This window comes from Nerophis ophidion, linkage group LG06 (genome assembly GCF_033978795.1).
Source record: "Nerophis ophidion isolate RoL-2023_Sa linkage group LG06, RoL_Noph_v1.0, whole genome shotgun sequence".
Lineage (NCBI taxonomy): Eukaryota > Metazoa > Chordata > Actinopteri > Syngnathiformes > Syngnathidae > Nerophis > Nerophis ophidion.
Genome location: NC_084616.1, coordinates 33,787,575 through 33,806,911, shown reverse-complemented (window position 1 = coordinate 33,806,911; position 19,337 = coordinate 33,787,575). Strand labels below are relative to the sequence as shown.

Sequence of the window (19,337 nt, the reverse complement as noted above, 5' to 3'; positions counted from 1 at the left end):
TTATTACTGACGGACAGTTGTTACGTGTGACTGCAGCCAGGCACGTAAGAAAACCCTCGTCTCCATGGCAACGTCACTGTCGCTTTCACTCATATGCCGCTTTTCCACTAACGCAGGGGTAGGCAACCCCGAATGTTGAAAGAGCCATTTTGGACCCAAATAACACAACGCTGGCAAGCGCCATTCATATAAAACTTGTGGGCCGCACTAACATTAGACTTTCATATTAAGGTGGGGGCCGCAAAATAACGTCTCACGAGCCGCAATTGGCCCGCGGGCCGCATGTCTGAGACCCTGCTTTAGATATTTGGTTTCACTATATGTAAAGCACTTGGAGTCACTCGAGAAACGCGCTATATAAAAATAATTCACCTCACTTTGAACACAGTACAGGTGAGGCGATGCATTGGTGGCTGCTGCCAGCCACATTCCTGCACTGAAGATTTCTCCCTCTCTCCTTTCCCCACGCAGGACTGTGGTACGCACTGGCTGCTGGCCACAGGCCTCAATGACCTTTAGGATTCCGCGCAGGAGGCACCGGGCGACACTCCCTCACATTGTGCTGAGAGTCATCAATTATGCAGGGAAGCCACTAGGCTGTGAGGAGGGCTGCTGGAGGTGGACGTACTAGTGGGGTGTGTGTGTGTGAGAGAGAGAGAGAGAGAAAGGGAAGACGGCAGCAACAATATGGCGACAACCGCAGTTTCTCCACGACCATTCCCGCATCTGCAGTCCCGCCAAGACTTCTCCCCGGATTCCCTGTAACGTTTCCAAGGTGAGCATTTTTTTTTTTGTATTCCTCTGGGAGCGCTTATGTAAAGGCGGCAGCTGGTGTTTGTGGACGCGGCAGTGTGAATGTCGCAGAGATGTGCACACCGCCTTGCAATTTTTTTTTAAATTTTTTTAGATGCCTTTTTTTGCATGACAGTGTTGGATTGGAATGGTCGGTGACGATGTTCACATTGCTGGATAGTTTTGGCCTTTCTTCAACCTTTGGTGCTTTGCAGAATGCATACGTGAGTATATATTGATTCCGTATTCAAACGCCTGCAGGTGAGCTTTCGTTCGCGTTGTCATACATGTGTTTTGTATCATTTTGCACCTCGCCACTATATAGCCCACATGCACCGCGCTAACAGTCGACATGGCTCCACGGGTGTGGTGCTCCATCCTGCGAGGCAGCGCGCAAAGGGAAGAAGGGGAAAAAAGGCACAGGCAAGCCTGATGTAGACATCTTGTGCGTTTAGAAAACGCGTCATGTGTGTTGTGAATGAAATGATGTGACGTTGGTGATGCACGGCGAGACAAACACACGACGTTTTTTCCCCCCTCCCCTCAGCACGGCAACCACCCACTGCATCTGTCGGTGTTTGCCGCCTAATGTGGTTAAACACGGGGACACTTCTTTTGCGGCACCGCATGCAACCTCCTCCTCCAGCAAAATGCACACAAACGCCATGCCCGCTCCTCAGCACCACCAACCTGCAACTCAGCCATTAACAATCAGCTTGAGTGTGCGTACAGATTTGAAGTGGAAATCATCAAAAACCATATGACGATGGCTGTGTGTGTGCATGCATGTTGTGTGTGCAAGTGTGTGTGTGCTTGTGCGTGCAATTTGTGTGTGTGTGTGTGTGTGTGTGTGTGTGTGTGTGTGTGTGTGTGTGTGTGTGTGTGTGTGTGTGTGTGTGTGGTGCTGAAGCAGACAGCGCCAGCATCAGCAGAAGGCTCCGTGGCTCTGAGGTTTGGGGGTCCATTTTAAAACAGACGCGTTGGATCATGGCACGCATGTTTGATTGTTGTCAGATCATTTGTGTGTGTGTGTCATCAGCTTCTCACGGCCAACATGTTCGGATAGAATGTGTTAGGAAAGCGTCAAATGTGCAAGTGCATCCTCCACACTTCTAAATTCGAAGGGAGGGGAAATGGCTTGATTTGTATACACGTAAAAAGGGTAATCTAAAGCAGTGTTTTTCAACCTTTTTGGAGCCAAGGCATATTGTTTTCATTGAAAAAATCCGGAGGCACACCACCAGCAGAAATCATTAAAAAGTGAAACTCAGTAGGCAATAAAAAGTCATTGTCACAATTGTTGAATATGAATTTAAACTATAACCAAGCATGCATCACTATAGCTCTTGTCTCAAAGTAGGTGTACTGTCACGACCTTTCACATCACGCCGTGACTTATTTTGAGTTCTTTGCTATTTTCCTGTGTGTAGCGTTTTAGTTCTTGTCTTGCGCTCTTATTTTGGTGGCTTTTCCTGTTTGGTTGCTATTTTCTTGTAGCAGTTTCATGTCTTTCTTTAAGCGCTATTTTAGCAAACAAGAATATTTCAGTTGTTTTTATCGTTCTTTGTGGGGACATTGTTGATCGTCATGTCATGTACGGATGTACTTTGTGGACGCCGACTTCGCTGCACAGTAAGTCTTTGCTGTCTTCCAGAATTCTGTTTTTCTTCACTTTGTCGCCAGTTCAGTTGTAGTTTCGTTCCGGATAGCCTTCCTTGAGCTTCAATGCCTTTTTTTAGGGGCACTCACCTTTGGTTTATTTTTCAGTTTAAGCATTAGATACCTTTTTACCTTCACACTGCCTCCCGCTGTTGACTGCATATCGTGAGCACAACAAAGCATTTAGCTACCTGCTGCCACCTACTTATAGGGAAGAGTACAAAATGGTTACTCTGCCAAGCTCTGGAAAGCACACTCACTCAACAACGGCTCATTATTTGCCGATTCTAATTACTGGTTTGGAAAAAATATTTATAACCCAAATAGGTGAAATGGCATCATCTCCCACGGCACATCAGACTGTATCTCAGGGCACACTAGTGTGCCATGGCACAGTTGTTGAAAATCACTACAGTAGACCATAAAAAGTAATTATTGCAATTGTCTCAAAGTAGGTGTACTGTCACAACCTGTCACATCACGCCGTGACTTATTGAGTTATTTTGCTGTTTTCCCATGTGTTGTGTTTTAGTTCTTGTCTTGCGTTCCTATTTTGGTGGCTTATCCTGTTGCACTTTCATGTCTCCCTTTGAGCGCTATTCTTTGCACCTGCTTTGTTTTAGCAATCAAAAATATTGAAGTTGTTGCTATCTTTTTTTTTTGTGTGGATATTGTCATGTCATGTACGGATGTACTTTGTGGACGCCGTCTCTGCTCCACACGCTGTAAGTTTTTGCTGTCGACCAGCATTCGATTTTTGTTTACTTTGTAGGCAGTTCAGTTTTAGTTTCGTTCTGCATAGCCATCCCTCGGCTTTAATGCCTTTTCTTAGGGGCTCTCACCTTTTGTTTATTTTCGGTTTAAGCATTAAATACCTTTTTACCTGCACACTGCCTACCGTTGTCGCCTGCATATTGTGATCACAACAAACCATCGTCGTTTCACACGATGTGTTCCCGACATCTACAAAGCAATTAGTTACCAGTATCCAACTACTGAGATGGTATGGTATAACATGGTTACTCTGCCGAGCTCTAGACAACACAGACACTCAACAACGTCACATTATTTGCAGGTTAAAATTACTGGTTCGCAAAAAATATTTTTAACCCAAATAGGTGGAACTGCATAATCTCTCACAGCACACCAGACTGTATCTAATGGCACGATAGTGTGCCACTGCACAGTGGTTGAAAAATACTGATCTAAAGAGGTGAAGGTCTCCAGCGAAGCGTGGCTGTGTGTGTGTGTGTGTGTGTGTGTGTGTGTGTGTGTGTGTGTGTGTGTGTGTGTGTGTGTGTGTGTGTGTGTGTGTGTGTGTGTGTGTGTGTGTGTGTGTGTGTGTGTGTGTGTGTGTGTGTGTGTGTGTGTGTGTGTGTGTGTGTGTGTGTGTGTGTGTGTGCGTGCGTGCGTGCGTGCGTGCGTGCGTGCGTGCGTGCGTGCGTGCGTGCGTGCGTGCGTGCGTGCGTGCGGTTTTTGGGCCGCTCTCTCTCTCTGCTCTCATGCAGCCACATGAGTTAAGTTGACCCTGAAATGTCCTGCAGCTGGAAGAGTTGCCATGTAACCATCATGGGCTGCCGACTAAAAGCTCCTCCTGAGTCGGACAGCCGTTAAAGTGCAGCCTTTTTGCAGCTCTAAACAAACACACTCACAAGCCATCCTATAGGGCAGGGGCCAGCAACCCGCGGCTCCGGAGCCGCATGCGGCTCTTGGATCACTCTGATGTGGCTCAGCTGCATACTTGCCGACCCCCCCATTTTTCCAGGAGGTTTTCCGGATTTCAATGCCTCTCCCAGAAATCTCCCCAGGATAACATGCTCAGATTTTCACCCGGACAACAATATAGAGGGCGTGCCATGATGGCAATGCCTTAAACATCCTCTCGACCATGTCGTCGGGTCCGCTTTAATACTATGCTATTTGAGTGCCGGCCGGCCACATCTAGTGTGCGGCTGCTGACTCAAAGCACAAGCGACTGCAATGCATAATTGTTCAACAGCCATACAGTTTACACTGAGGGTTGTGATATAAACAACTTTAACACTCTTACTAAAATGCGCCACACTGTGAACCCACACCAAACAAGAATGACAAACACATTTCGGGACAACATCCGCACTGTAACACAAAATAAACACAACAGAACAAATACCCAGAATCCCTTGCATCCCTAACTCTCCCGGGCTACACTATACACCCCCCTCCCCCTGTGTGTCGGGGGAGGGGGGCGGGGTTTGGTGGTAGCGGGGGTGTATAATGTAGCCCGGAAGAGTTCGGGATACATGGAATTCTGGGTATTTGTTCTGTTGTGTTTATGTTGTGTTACAGTGCGGCTGTTCTCCTGTAATGTGTTTGTCATTCTTGTTTGGTGTGGTTTCACAGTGTGGCGCATATTAGAAAGAGTGCTAAAGTTGTTTATATCACAACCCTCAGTGTAACCTGTATGGCTGTTGAGCAAGTATGCCTTGCAGTCGCTTGTGTGTGTCTGCAGAAGCCTCATACAACCTGTGAATGGGCTGGTAAGCTGTTTATTACGGTTGTAGTGGGCGCTAAACGCATTGTCATCATAGCACGCTCATATTATTGTTGTTTGGGTGAAAACCAGCAGACAGTCGAGAGAATGCTTGCTCTCGAAAGTGCTCGGAAAAATTGAGATGGTTGGCAAATGTGATGTTGTCAAGCGCCATTCAAATAAAACTTGCGGGCCGCACTAATATTACATTTTCATATTAAGGTGCGGGCCGCGTGTCTGAGACCCCAGGTTAATACATATCACAAAGCAAAAAAAAACTTTGTACGCTGTGTTATTTCATTTTAACTTTAAAAAGAGTCTTGTGGCTCCCATAGTTTTCTTTATTTTGTGAAACGGGTCAAAATGGTTCTTTGAGTGGTAAAGGTTGCCGACCCCTGCCTTATAGCGAGACAATGTAAACAATTACAGATATACACTATTGTTATTATTGCGGATATGTATATAATTAGCTACGAGTGATAAGGTCAGTCATAAACCCTGTCATAAACAAGTACATTATTTTTACTTTAAAAATGTACTTCTGCTGTAACCGCGACACAGGATTTTGGCACGGATTCAGCCACTACAGGGAACATATGATGATTTTACATTTAAAACTGTTTATTGTGGTTTAGATCAGTGGTTCTCAAACTTTTTTTCACAAAGTAGCACCTCAAAAACAATTCACTCACCAAGTACCACCATATATGACCAAAATTAAAATGCAGCTGTGTAGTAGGCTTAAGTATTCATTAAGAATAAGGCAAACTTTTAATTTAACAAGTATGTTTAATATTTTTGCGACTAACGTTACACTCAGTTTGAGCAGTAACACTGTTTGAATATAGGAAAATAAAACACTGTACTTAAAGGGGAACTGCAGTTTTTTTTTTTTAATTTTGCGTATCGTTCACAATCATTATGAGAGACATGACGATGGATGTTATTATAATTTTTTTTTCGTATTCTAAATATTAAATGCGAAAAGTCAACTCCGCCTACGAACCCCTTAAAAACATCCAAACACCTCCATTTAAGTTTTACATCCATAATGTAAGTATATATGTAATGTAGTAACAGGCACATTAATAGTAACATTAATTTTTTAAGTTTTTTGCTCATTTTAAGCATACGCTGCACATTGACTTTAAAAGCGCATCACGTTTGCCTTTTTAAAATTTCTTCATCACTGATTATTTCTCATTGCAGACTTTGAGAGCCAACAATAATACAACATCACTTACTGTGCAATGTCTGCTGTCACTCGCATGCTGACTGCTGATATGTTACATTTAGGTGAAGAATGTCTCTTAATCCCCACGAAGGAAGGGATGGGTGTCGTATTCGCCAGTTTCAGGTCCTAAATGACTGTCAAAGTGTACCAAGTAGTAGGAATACCTACTCAGACTTTGGCTCGGCTGTAGGTGGACTTTTAATTAATTATTTAGTATTATGAATGCATGAAAAAAATAATAATCCACCCGTCGTCATGTCTTTCATAATGATTGTGACCGATAGGTAAAATTCCAAAAAAGATGCAGTTACCCTTTAAGTATCCATCCATCCATCCATCCATCCATCCATTTTTTACCGCTTATTCCCTTTTTTTGGGGTTGCGGGGGGCGCTGGCGCCTATCTCAGCTACAATCGGGCGGAAGGCAAGGTACACCCTGACAAGTCGCTATCTCATCGCAGGGCCAACACAAATAGACAACATTCACACTCACTTTCACACACTAGGGCCAATTTAGTGTTGCCAATCAACCTATCCCCAGGTGCATGTCTTTGGAAGTGGGAGGAAGCCGGAGTACCCAGAGGGAACCCACGCATTCACGGGGAGAACATGCAAACTCCACACAGAAAGATCCCGAGCCTGGGATTGAACCCAGGACTGCAGGACCTTCGTATTGTGAGGAAGACGCACTAACCCCTCTGCCACCGTGAAGCCCACCCTTTAAGTAATAAAACAAAATTAATTGCACATTGAAGTTAAAGTAATATTAGATTCAGCCGGCGCACCACTAGTGTAGATAATACCACTGATGTAAATAATATGTGGGATATGATATGATTTAAATCTTGCATACTCACTCCCATTTTTTGCGTGTATTGTAATCTCTCTGCAAGATGTTAGTTTGTGGCGGCATTCTCAGATTGCAAATGAAACCGGGCCTCACCTTCTCCAAAAGTATCATCATTTATCTTTTGAAAATGTGCAACATATATATATATATCATACATATATCTAAAAGTCGTCAACGCTCACCGATCCATTCAGAGTGTATAAAACAGCTTATATCACTGCATGCTGCACGTTGGTGGGATGCTTAGATGGAAATAATACTTTATCCTACCTTTTTGTGTTTCCTCACAACCATGCAGAGGATAAATTTCACCATACCTAGTGTGTGTGTGACAATCATTAGTACTTTAACTTTTAACTTTAACCTGAAGCAGAAAGGGTGGCGCTAGTCTCTCTCGCTGAGAGCTTAACTTCATGTCTAAATAAGTGCTTCCACTTCTCTGTGACGTCTCAATGTAGCCAGACAGCATAACCATTCAAAAAGAGGCATCCAAAAACTATGTGTAAGCTCACGGCATTGACGCTTTGGCATTGTTTAACACAAATATCCAATATTTTTTCAATCAAAAAAGACCAAATTCATCATAGGTCATTTTTAAAAAGTTACACATACCTCTGAATCCAATATTGATTCTGATTTTATTTTACATTTTAGCTCTTCTTCCTAAATGTACAATCATAGCATTCTGCCTATCTCAGCTACAATCGGGCGGAAGGCGGGGTACACCCTTGACAAGTCGCCACCTCATCGCAGTGCTAGAAAAATACATGATAATTAAAATAAGCTGCCTATGCAAAATTTGTCACAAGGCTGTTATAAATTTATATTCTTATATTCACTGTTACAAGCAACTCTCTGAGGTCAGCCGAAATTGTGATGTGGCCCTCAAAAATTAGTTTGACACCCCTGTAGTTTGGAAGAAATGTTTGCATACATACTGTAAATTACAGATATACTCAAAAGTTTTATAATTATTAGACAAATTGTCAAAGACTATGGCTAATTAGGTTTTAAGTCCTACCTGTGCCCCATGATTTTAGGAGGTTTTACTAAAATTTAGCAGACATGTAAAAAAAAGGTACACAACAAAATTTGATGACTATTTAGATTAACACTCTAAAGTTAGAGTGTGACAAGCTGCGTGAGAAATTTCAAGTCAATCTAACTTCTGGGGTCAACCATGAGGGTTTAATAACAGCGCCACCATGTGGCGTATTTGTCGTAAAAATATTAAGCCCAGGCCACAACATTTGGTTGCATGTTTTGACACATTTATACTATTTTGCGTGCAGCAGTTTAGGAGTAAAATAATTCCATAAACAAATGCATACTTTTTGGAGTCCTAACTTTTCCACATGACTGTAAATGTTTATTAGCTATAACTTATCAGTCATATTGACACAATGAACGTGTTTTTGTTCCGTTCTTAAAGGGACATTATATCAGACCCTTTTGATTGTACGGTATTATTTGCTGTACATCACATGATGCACTTATTTATTCAAGTAGAACCTGAAGATGAATTATACTCTTAAGCCATTTGAAACCTAAATTACCATGTATATCTCACCGGACAAGCACTGTATACAATCTATATAGGTTCCTACACTATCATCATGACTTACAGTATATGTTACCACAAGCATGTTATCTACTTTGCGGTTGTATTTCACCGCTGCCATGCATCATGTTGCGTACGGAGTGGTCCCCATTGTTCATTTGTTTTCTTAAACGATGTGGTTCAGGGAAACTCATCATTGTCAGATGGGAATTGCATACATACTGTACGTTTGAATTATGGTGTTATGTCTGTAACGCTTGTTTCTCTCCTACTTATGTGTCTTAACCAGCTGCAGTCAAAGGCTGGCTCTGATTGTGCGGACTTGAAACAAAATGTGTTTACTGCACTGATAAGCAAGAAAGGAAAACAAAGCTGACCTTTCTTTTTCCTCTGTCTTCTACTACAGAGCTACTAGAGTGGATGGTCCAAACCTAAAGACCACATAGTTGCAGGATGAAAACATGGCTGCACCCCTTCTCGCACCGCCAGGACCTAATAGCTTCAAGAGGTTTAATGTGGAATCTTTGGAGATCCTCGAGCAGCGCATCACCGAGGAGAAGAACAAGAAGCCACCCAAGCAGGACAGCAGTTACCGTGACGACGATGACGAGAACAAGCCCAAGCCCAACAGTGACCTGGAGGCTGGGAAGAGCCTACCCTACATCTATGGGGACCCCCCGAAAGGAATGGTGGCGGTACCACTGGATGATCTGGACCCGTACTACCTGAACTCTCAGAAAGTGAGTGCAGGAACACACACTTGCGTTATGATGTTGGTTTGAAGCCAGGTTGTTTCTCCATAAAATGTGTCAAGTATAAAATTCTAACTTATATATGTGACAAATTTAAAGCTGCCAGGGTCACTTACCACACTGAAAACTGCCTGCTTGTATTTGCAAACGACATCTGGCATATGTCCCACGTACTCAAGTAAAACCTCAAATGATTACAGTCACATTTTATGGTAACATTTCTTGTCCCCTTCACATAAACAACTCCTCTCGGACAAGACCTTCCCTCCAGGAACATATTATATTGAAGCCTCCATTACTTCTTGAAAAAAATGATCAACGGGATTTAACCCACCAGGTTCAGTCCCTGCTTTTTCTGTTCCGCCCAGGAACCCGGGTCATCCACATGAGAGACAAGCGTGCTAGCTACCGAGCTAAAAGCCCTGGCCATCAATCCGATAGCAAGCAATGCTCTCAAGGTTGTCAGGGAGTGAAGTTTACCAATGTCTACATGGCTCAGCCACATTGGCTGGCTTCCATGACAATGAGTATATTTAGTAGAGTTGTCTGCTCACTACAGTCAATGTTAACACTTTCACTGTGAGAAGTTAAAATCGGTTCATCTTGACGTAACTGAAGTTAACATAGCTGGTTTGAAAAATGTGTTTGGATATTTTTCTGAAACTGCCGCAAAGAGATACTGGTAGGAATGGATGCGGAATTCTGTACTTTCATAGGTACCCACATAGGTCCGTCGGTACTTCCGGCTACTGATTAACGTAAAATTGAAGGGTGTCATGATTTGATCTCTTTGTTGCACGTCACGTCACGTCACGTCAGGTGGTAGCTTTGGTTCAAGCACTTGGCCGGAAAACAAGCAGTCAGCAGACTAAGCCGGATTGCCTATAGGGCACAGGTGACACTCATTGCCCGTGGGACAGATCTGACCCGCCATCTCATTTTATGTGGCCTGGCACATTATTCGATGTGGTTTGCCACGTCATTTAAAATGGTCTGCTATATAATTTAATGTGCTCTTATACATTATTCACTGTGGTCTGCCTTATCATTTAATGTGATATGCCATGTCATTTAATGTGGTCTGCCATATCATTTAATGTGGTCTGCCAAATCATTTAATGTGGTCTGCCAAATCATTCAATGTGGTCTGCCATATCATTCAATGTGGTCTGCCACATCATTCAAAGTGGTCTGCTACATCATTCAAAGTGGTCTGCCACATAATCTAACGTGGTCTGCCACATAATTTAATGTGGTCTGCCACGTCATTTAACGTGGTCTGCCGTATCATTCAATGTGGTCTGCTTCATCATTCAATGTGGTCTGCCATATCATTCAATGTGGTCTGCCACATAATTTAACGTGGTCTGCCACATAATTAAACGTGGTCTGCCATGTCATTTAATGTGGTCTGCCATATCATTCAATGTGGTCTGCTTCATCATTCAATGTGGTCTGCCACAACATTTAATGTGGTCTGCCACATCATTTAACGTGGTCTGCCACATCATTCAATGTGGTCTGCTACATTATTTTATGTGGTCTGCTACATTTTTTTAAAATTACCTGCCATATCATTACATATGGTCTGCATCATAATCTAATGTGGTCTGCCAAATCATTTAATTTGGTCCGTCATATCATTAAGCGTGGTCTTCCACATATCTTATAGTGGTCTGCCACATCATTTAACATAGTACGCGACGTGATTATGTATGGTATGCCACATAATTTAACATGGTCTGCTAAAACATTTAATGTGGTCTGCTAAATTATTTAATTTGGTCTGCCACATCCTTATGCGTGGTCTTCCACATAATTTGTTTGACGTAGTCCGCCACATTTTTTAATTTGGCCCATCACGTCATTCAGTGTGGCCCATCACGTCATTCAGTGTGGCCCATCACATCCACAATGTGGTTTTCCTCATAATTTGATGTGGTCTGCCGCATTATTTATGTGGTGCACCACCTCATTCAACGTGGCCCTATTGGGGAAGCCATAGTTGTGATGTGGCCTTCAATAAAAAGGAGTTTGACACCCCTGCTATAAGGTAATGTTACAATTTTCCACGCCAACGAAACACGTGATAGCGCCTCAAAAGTACAGTACCGCTCCACTTTTTATGCACTATCTTTTGATGCTAATTTACATTGGATTTGCATTAGAAATGCCAAAGAGGAGCATTAGCGATATTACATGGCAATTTCAACAACACCTCCAATTTTGGTAATGAAAACTACACCTAAATTGCAAAATAAAACAGCAAGTGTGTAATAAATACAGTACATACAGTATAAACAGCTTCTCGGACTCAACAAAAGAAAAGACTGGCAAATTCAACTTAATAGCAAAGATTACATCTTGACTAAAGCATCACAACGTAGTTTATACACTACTGCTATCTTGGAATTGCAACTGCATGTAAAGTCTACTATATAATGCAGTACATTACAGTACTTGCAAATTTAAGAAAATAAGAGAATAACAGGACACCACAGCTCAGTGTGAAATTGAATAAAAAAAGCATATACATTTTTTTAAAAGATTAACATTAATCATTACATTAGAACGCACACTTAAGTACCAAAAATTGGTACCGTTGAGTATAATATACTATATTATGATAAAACTATATTTTTCACAACTAAAAATTGAATTGAATAAGAATTTTGCCCCAATAAGATAACTGGCGGTTAAAGGCCGTCACTCAGCACATGCGTGCCGCGTGTGCACAGGCATGCAGTATGTAAATACAAATGCTATTGTTGCTAAATTCAGTCCTTCCACGAATTTGCGATTGCGCCATCTATCCATCCATTCATCCATTTTTTTCCACTTGTCCCTCTCAGGGTCACGGAGGGTTGCTGAATTCACGCAAATTCAACCAACCCCCAAAATGATGCGCTGCCTCGCAACTTTATCCAATCCTCGTTTATTTTGGCCAATCAGCATCATTTTCACCATTCCAATTTGTCTCTGAGCGGCGTGCAAATGCCCACTGTAACTGCCTAATCAAAATGTATGTTTGTTTCTTGTGTAGATGAAGCAGAAACAGCAACATGTAACAATATATCAATTCTTTATCGCTGAAACACCACAATTGTTGTCCTCTAGCGTACCTTAGACCTACTTTCTGTTATTGTCTACAGCGCTAAGCCTTCTGTGTAATATTAATTTATAAACATTTAGCAACAGACTGGTGTCCTTGCTTCAAGTTGACATGCATTTTTATATTTATTCAACATGTTTTTATTCAGGGTAAAACAATTGAGAACATTTTCTCATTTACAATGCTGACCGAGCAAATAGACGGCATTTACATGTTAGAGATGTTGAAGTATGATGATAATCTCTAATCGTCTCTTATTTACCAACAACAATTAGTGCTATGGGTTGCTCTGCAGCTCATTAATGTTTTTAACGTTTGGGAATAATTGTGTTAGAATGTAAATGAATGTTTAAGATGTAAAAACACTTTTCAAGTGTAAAACAAACATGGAGAATGTCGTCATGTTGTGTACGACAGAGCAGACAGCGGACAATAAGGACATCTTTTGTGGTGGTTCTTTCTATAATTATAATTTAATCCATCCATTCATTTTCTACCGCTTGTCCCTCTTGAGGTCACGGGGGTGCTGGAGCCTATCCCAGCTGCACTCGGTTCATTATTATTAATATTAGTTCAAATGAATTCAAACAGTACAGTAAATTGACAATGAGTTCTGAGTTTGTACTTTTACTGTCATTTAATATATGTGTCGTATAAAGTAAGACATTAACACAGTGTTTGTTTTATCAATTTTGTTCAAATAGTGTGCTTTTTGAGGTTGCGGTTACAAGGAACACTAAAAACATTAATACAATCACAAATGGATTCATTGTTATTAAAAAATAATAAACCTCAAAACATCACATCTTTCGCCGCAACTTTCTGAAAAAGCTGGCGTGAAATCAGTTTTTGGTTGCAAGGATCACATAAAAAGCCAGCAAAATCCTGCCGGGACTGAAAATTCCTGTATCCTAGTGAGTAAATATACACCTTTTCTTTTGTAACATGACGTTACATCGTTACTAATAATTCTGCGTTTATGTGTCTTACATGGGACCTAGCCATTTTTAAGAAATGAAGGCAACACGGAGTGCACGACTTGGCTGCAACCAGCAGAAGCACTGTTGACTCAGTCACAACTAGTTTGCAGGGTCAATAAAAAAATGACAATATGTCAGCTATGCTAAAGCGAGCCACATCCAAATATAACGGCTCTGGTAGTACGTGTGTAAACCTTACTCCCTGATGGTTTAGGAGTCGCGCTGGGCAACAAGCTGACGGCTTGGACTTTTGGCTTGTTGCCTGGCGCTCTCGTCTCTAAATCTGCAGTAAGGGGGGCGGATCCATGCGGGTTACACATGCACAATGGGATTGAAAAAGCAACATTAAAGAAAATATTAACATGGCAAAAGCACTCTGAACTTGGGTTGCCAAATGCAGTTACACAGTAACAAAAGGGCGGTGCTAGACACACTAAATCCTTTTGATTGGTTGATGGAGTATGGTTACTCACGAGCGATAAGAAAAAAGACAAAACGTGTCTTTTCTCAAACAGAGCTTGGTGTCCTCTTGTCTTAAACAGCCAGGAGAACGAACACAAAAAGACGAATGTCCTCCATTGTTGTGCTTTGTTGTTAGTGTTGTGTTCCGTGTGTATTGACATGTTGCATGTTGCTATGATGCCACTCTATTTACGTTGCTGATGCAGCTATCGGTGAAAACAGAAGGTAGATCAGTAGTGCTCGGTGCAAACATATCTTCATCATGATGTCAGGAGGAGTCGTCCATGATGGCTAAAAATAGATGAGGAATAGCCTACACGGCTGGGTGAGGCAAAGTGATGCTTGTTGTCAAGGTGTGCTGTGTTTACATTCCTTTTAATCCTGCAGCATATCATGAAGTTTTTGAGCAGCTATTAAAAGAGTAAAGACTTCAAGGCAAGGGGGGCAGGGAGTATTGTTCCACATGACAGATTAAAAGAATACATTTGGACGCAGCGAAGAACAGCAGTAGAGGGCTGAGTGAACTAACTGTTCCCTTGTGACGACGCCCGGGTGACCTTGAACGCAACTCCATCATGGCAACCTCCAGCTGCTGTAATGCTAAATTAATGGAATAAAAGCAATGCAAGGCATGGCGACATGGAAGGTGTGAATAGTACACCCCACAGCCAGTCAGTGTGGAAAAAATGAGCTGTTATTGCTGAGGTGTGCCACTTTGTTGTAGAAGAGTCTTCCAGTGTAGACCTTCTTATTATGTGTGCTTCCCCAGAGCATATGATAATGCAAAGTGGCTAAAATTATTCTATCATGGCAACCATATTTTTAAGGAAAGGAAGAAAAGAGCAGTTTCCTCAGAATGCTGCTCCACTTTTGCCAGCAGCGTTGCATAACTCCAGGTCAGTGTAAATCTTCAAAAATAGCCACACCTGCACACAAAAAAACCTTTATGTGCTGATTTGTCCTGCATTTAGGAGCAGCACATATGTCACCATCTCAGTACCTCGTTGTCTTTTACCGTGCACACTGACGGTTATGTAAAGCACAACCAGGACACACCATGGAGATGATAGCTTTCACACATTGTCTTTGTTTCCACTTTTCCTGCCACTATACGGCTGCTTTATTGTCTCAGAGAAAATGTAATCACAGGCCTGTATCAGGTCTGCTTCGTAGCACCAAAAAAAGATGGTGGAGGGTGGTGCTGATGCTGCTCTGACGTCAGATCCGGAGATGACCTTGGTGGAAGAACATATGCCCTGCATGTCTTTGTCACCGTGAGTCCGTTTCTTGACTCGTCCTCCTTGGAGGAGGAGGGGACGCCGATAAAAAAAAAATAACTGTTAAAGAAAGCCGTTCGTCTCGGTCATCACAAATCAGCCGAAGCTTTTTTTTTTTTTTATACAGTTTGTCATCGCTGAGACAGACCACTGGCGGGGTGGTTGAGCGATGACGCAGCAGCCATGAACCTTCCCCACCCAGCAGCAGGACTGTGGCCCAATGAGTCGAGGCCCAGGTCAATTCATAGAAGGATTAAACGGTCAACATATGCAACTTTCTGCTGCACTAAAAATAATTAAAGCTGAAGGTCCAAGAATAGTTTTTTTGTATATATTTTTTTTAAGTAAAATCAGTCTTTTGCAGAGAATGAATGAGGGCTGCACTAATCCAGATAAATGGTAATTTTGGCTTTTTATATCCAATGCAAACATCAGGCTATTGTCTGTAAGCAGGCTTCATTAAATCGCTTGGTTTGATTGAAATCCTCTTTTGAAAGGATAGAAAAATATGATTCCCTTCAAAGAAAAAAACTCTTCTTCTTAATTTGTTTTTGTGAGCATTATGGACTGAATGTGCCCCCAAATGTAATACCACTTTCCTTCTTGATCAATGCTGCAATCTCCACCAAAGCAGGTTTTGTTCGTACGCATTGCTTTGACACCAACACGTGACTGAGGATTAAACTTGTAAACATGTCTGAATGCCTGCAAGTCATCTAAATGGAAGGAGATAACGTGCGTCTCACTGGAAGGAACCTGCATCAGGGGCGGCATGGCGTAGTGGGTAGAGCGGCCATGCCGGAAACCTGAGGGTTGAAGGTTTGCTGCCCGCCTCTTAAAAATCGCTGCCGCTGTGTTCTTGGGCAGGACACTTCACCCTTGCCCCCGAGTCTCGCTCACACTGGTGAATGAATGATGAATGATGGGTGGCGGTCGGAGGGGCCATTGGCGCAAACTGGCAGCCTCGCTTCCGTCAGTCTACCCCAGGGCAGATGTTGCTACACAAATAGCTTACCACCTCCAGGTGTGAATGAATGATGGGTTCTCACTTCTCCACACGCTGCTCAATCCAAAAGTATCAATATAGTTTTTGAAGATGTACAGTGTTTAAATGGATATTTCAACGAGTACATCACCACAATTTTTTCTGTGACACTGGCAAAATTAACCTTCATAAACAATATATAGATTCACCGGTCACAACATTAAGTACGGCATCCCACGCTCAGGACTGCGTTAAAAAAGCTGCGTTTTCCAGCATTTATCATGCTGCATGTCGCATATCAGTGTTACTGTGCGTGCGCCAAGATTAGATGGAAAATATACCCCTGTTCAAGAGTATTTAATAGTAGCCTGCAAAAAGGTATAGTTTTGACATGACGGACTGTAAACAGAGGTCACAAAAGCAGAAGTATATTACCTTATCTATAGAGTTGCCAATTGGAATTCTATATGCATTAGAGATGTCCGATAATATCAGGCTGCGGATAAATGCTTTAAAATGTAATATCGGAAATTATCGGTATGGTTTCAAAAAGTAAAATGTATGACTTTTTAAGACGCAGCTGTACGGAATAGTACACGGACGTAAGGAGAAGTGCAGCGCGCCAATAAACCTTAAAGGCACTGCCTTTGCGTGCCGACCCAATCACATAATACTTACGGCTTTTCACACACACACAAGTGAATGCAAGGCATATTTGGTCAACAGCCATACAGGTCACACTGAGGGTGGCCGTATAAACAACTTTAACACTGTTACAAATATGCGCCACACTGTGAACCCACCCCAAACAAGAATGAAAAACACATTTTGGTAAAACATACCAACTGTAACGCAACATAAACACAACAGAACAAATAGCCAGAACTGCTTGCAGCACTAACTCTTCCGGGACGCTGCAGTATACAGGACTGTCTCAGAAAATTAGAATATTGTGATAAAGTCCTTTATTTTCTGTAATGAAACTAAAAACATGGAAATGTCATACATTCTGGATGCACTACACATTAACTGAAATATTGCAAGCCTTTTATTATTTTAATATTGCTGATTATGGCATACTGCTTAAGAAAACTCAAAAATCCTATCTCAAAAAATTTGAATATTTCCTCACACCAAGTACAAAAAAAAAGGATTTATAACAGCAAAACAAAATCAAACATTTGAAAATGTCAATTAATGCTCTATGTACTTGGTTAGGAATCCTTTTGCATGGATCACTGCATCAATGCAGCGTGGCACGGAGGCAATCGGCCTGTGGCATTGCTGAGGTGTTATGGATGCCCAGGATGCTTCACTAGCGGCCTTTAGCTCATTTGCATTATTGGGTCTGGTGTCTTTCAGCTTCTTCTTCACAATACCCCACAAATTCTCTATGGGGTCAGGGGAGTTGGCAGGCCAATCGCGGACAGTAATGCCATGGTCAGTACACCAGTTACTGGTGGTTTTGGCACTGTGGGCAGGTGCCAGATCATGGTCGAAAATTAAATCATCATCTCCATAGAGCCTTACAACAGATGGAAGCATGAAGTGCTCTTGGTACACAGCTGCATTGACTTTGGTCTTGATTAAACACAGTGGACCAAAACCAGCAACTTACATGGCTCCCCAAACCATTGCTGACTGTGGGAACACACTGGATTTCAAGCAACTTGGATTTTGCTCCTCTCCAGCCTTCCTCCAGACTATAGCGCCTTGACTTCCAAATGAAATACAAAATTTGCTTTCGTCTGAAAACAGGACTCTGGACAACTCTGCAACTGTCCGTCAGTCAGACGCTTCTTGCTTTGTCTTGAGTTCAGGAGTGGCTTGACCTTGGGAATACGGCAGTTGTAGCTGTATTTGTTAAAAAGCTCTATGGAGATGCACCAGTGTACTGTGTACGGTACACTGGCGCAGGACAATCGAGGACAGTAATGCCATGGTCAGTACACCGTACTGGCAATACATTACTGCCATGGCAATATTGTCCTCGATTGTCCTGCCAACTCCCCTGACCTGAACCCCATAGAGAATTTGTGGGGAATTGTGAAGAAGAAGCTGAAAGACACCAGACTCAATAAATCAAATGAGCTAAAGGCAGCTATTGAAGCATCCTGGGCATCCCTAACACCTCAGCAATGCCACAGACTGATTTCCTCCATGCCACGCCCCATTGATACAGTAATCCGTGCAAAAGGATTCTCAACTAGGTACTGAGTGCATTAATTGACATTTTTAAATGTTTGATTTTGTTTTACTGTTATAAATCTTCTTTTTTTACTTGGTCTGAGGAAATATTCACATTTTTTGAGATAGGATTTTTGAGTTTTCTTAAGATGTATGCCATAGTCAGCAATATTAAAATAATAAAAGGCTTGCAATATTTCACTTGATGTGTAATTAATCCAGAATGTATGACACTTTCATGTTTTTAGTTGCATTACAGAAAATAAAGGACTTTATCACAATTTTCAAATTTTCTGAGACAGTCCTGTACACCCCCCGCAACCCCAGACCCCCTAAACCCACTCCCCACCCCCACACACACCCCAACCCCGCCCCCCCAACCCTGCCCACCTCAACCTCTTCTTGCTCTATCAGGGACAGCATGTCCCAAATTCCAAGCTGCTGTTTTGTGGCATGTTAAAAAAAAAATAATGCACTTTGTGACTTCAATAATAAATGTGGCAGTGACATGTTGGCATTTTTTTCCATAACTTGAGTGGATTTATTTTGGAAAACCTTGTTACATTGTTTAATGCATGCAGCGGGGCATCACAACAAAATTAGGCATAATAATGTGTTAGTTCCACGACTATATATATCTGCATCGGTTGACATCGGAATCTGAAATTAAGAGTTGGACAATATCGGAATGTCGGATATCTGTAAACAAGCCATTATCTCTAACATGCATGTTATAGAATTTTACATTACATTTTCAAGAATAATAATTAATTTATTTACTTATAAAACTAACATTTTTGTGGTACCTTACATGGGACATGTAAGTGTGAAAAAGAAAGGAGGTTGGTAGATGAGAATAAATCAAAAGGTTAAATATTTTGGATAAATGCACCCAATTACAGGAAATGCAGTCAATCTTGATTTTGTTTTTTGTTTTTTTTCAATACTTGCATCCCAGCACTTTGTGCTGACTG

General features: G+C 41.9%; 1 protein-coding gene across 5 annotated transcripts in view; it reads left to right on the top strand.

Annotated features, from left to right (window-relative positions):
* Window positions 1-473: 473 nt before the first annotated feature.
* The window catches only part of scn8aa (sodium channel, voltage gated, type VIII, alpha subunit a), a 99,084-nt gene continuing 80,220 nt past the window's right edge, over window positions 474-19,337 (top strand). For 3 of the 5 annotated variants that reach the window (XM_061903479.1, XM_061903480.1, XM_061903477.1), the window contains exons 1-2: window positions 475-775; window positions 9,015-9,348. In XM_061903479.1, coding sequence (XP_061759463.1) covers window positions 9,070-9,348 — 279 coding nt within the window. In that variant the 5' untranslated portion in view covers window positions 475-775; window positions 9,015-9,069. Of the gene's footprint in view, window positions 776-928; window positions 1,017-9,014; window positions 9,349-19,337 lie in introns of all 5 variants that reach the window. The other 2 variants (XM_061903478.1, XM_061903475.1) reach the window with 2 other exon arrangements.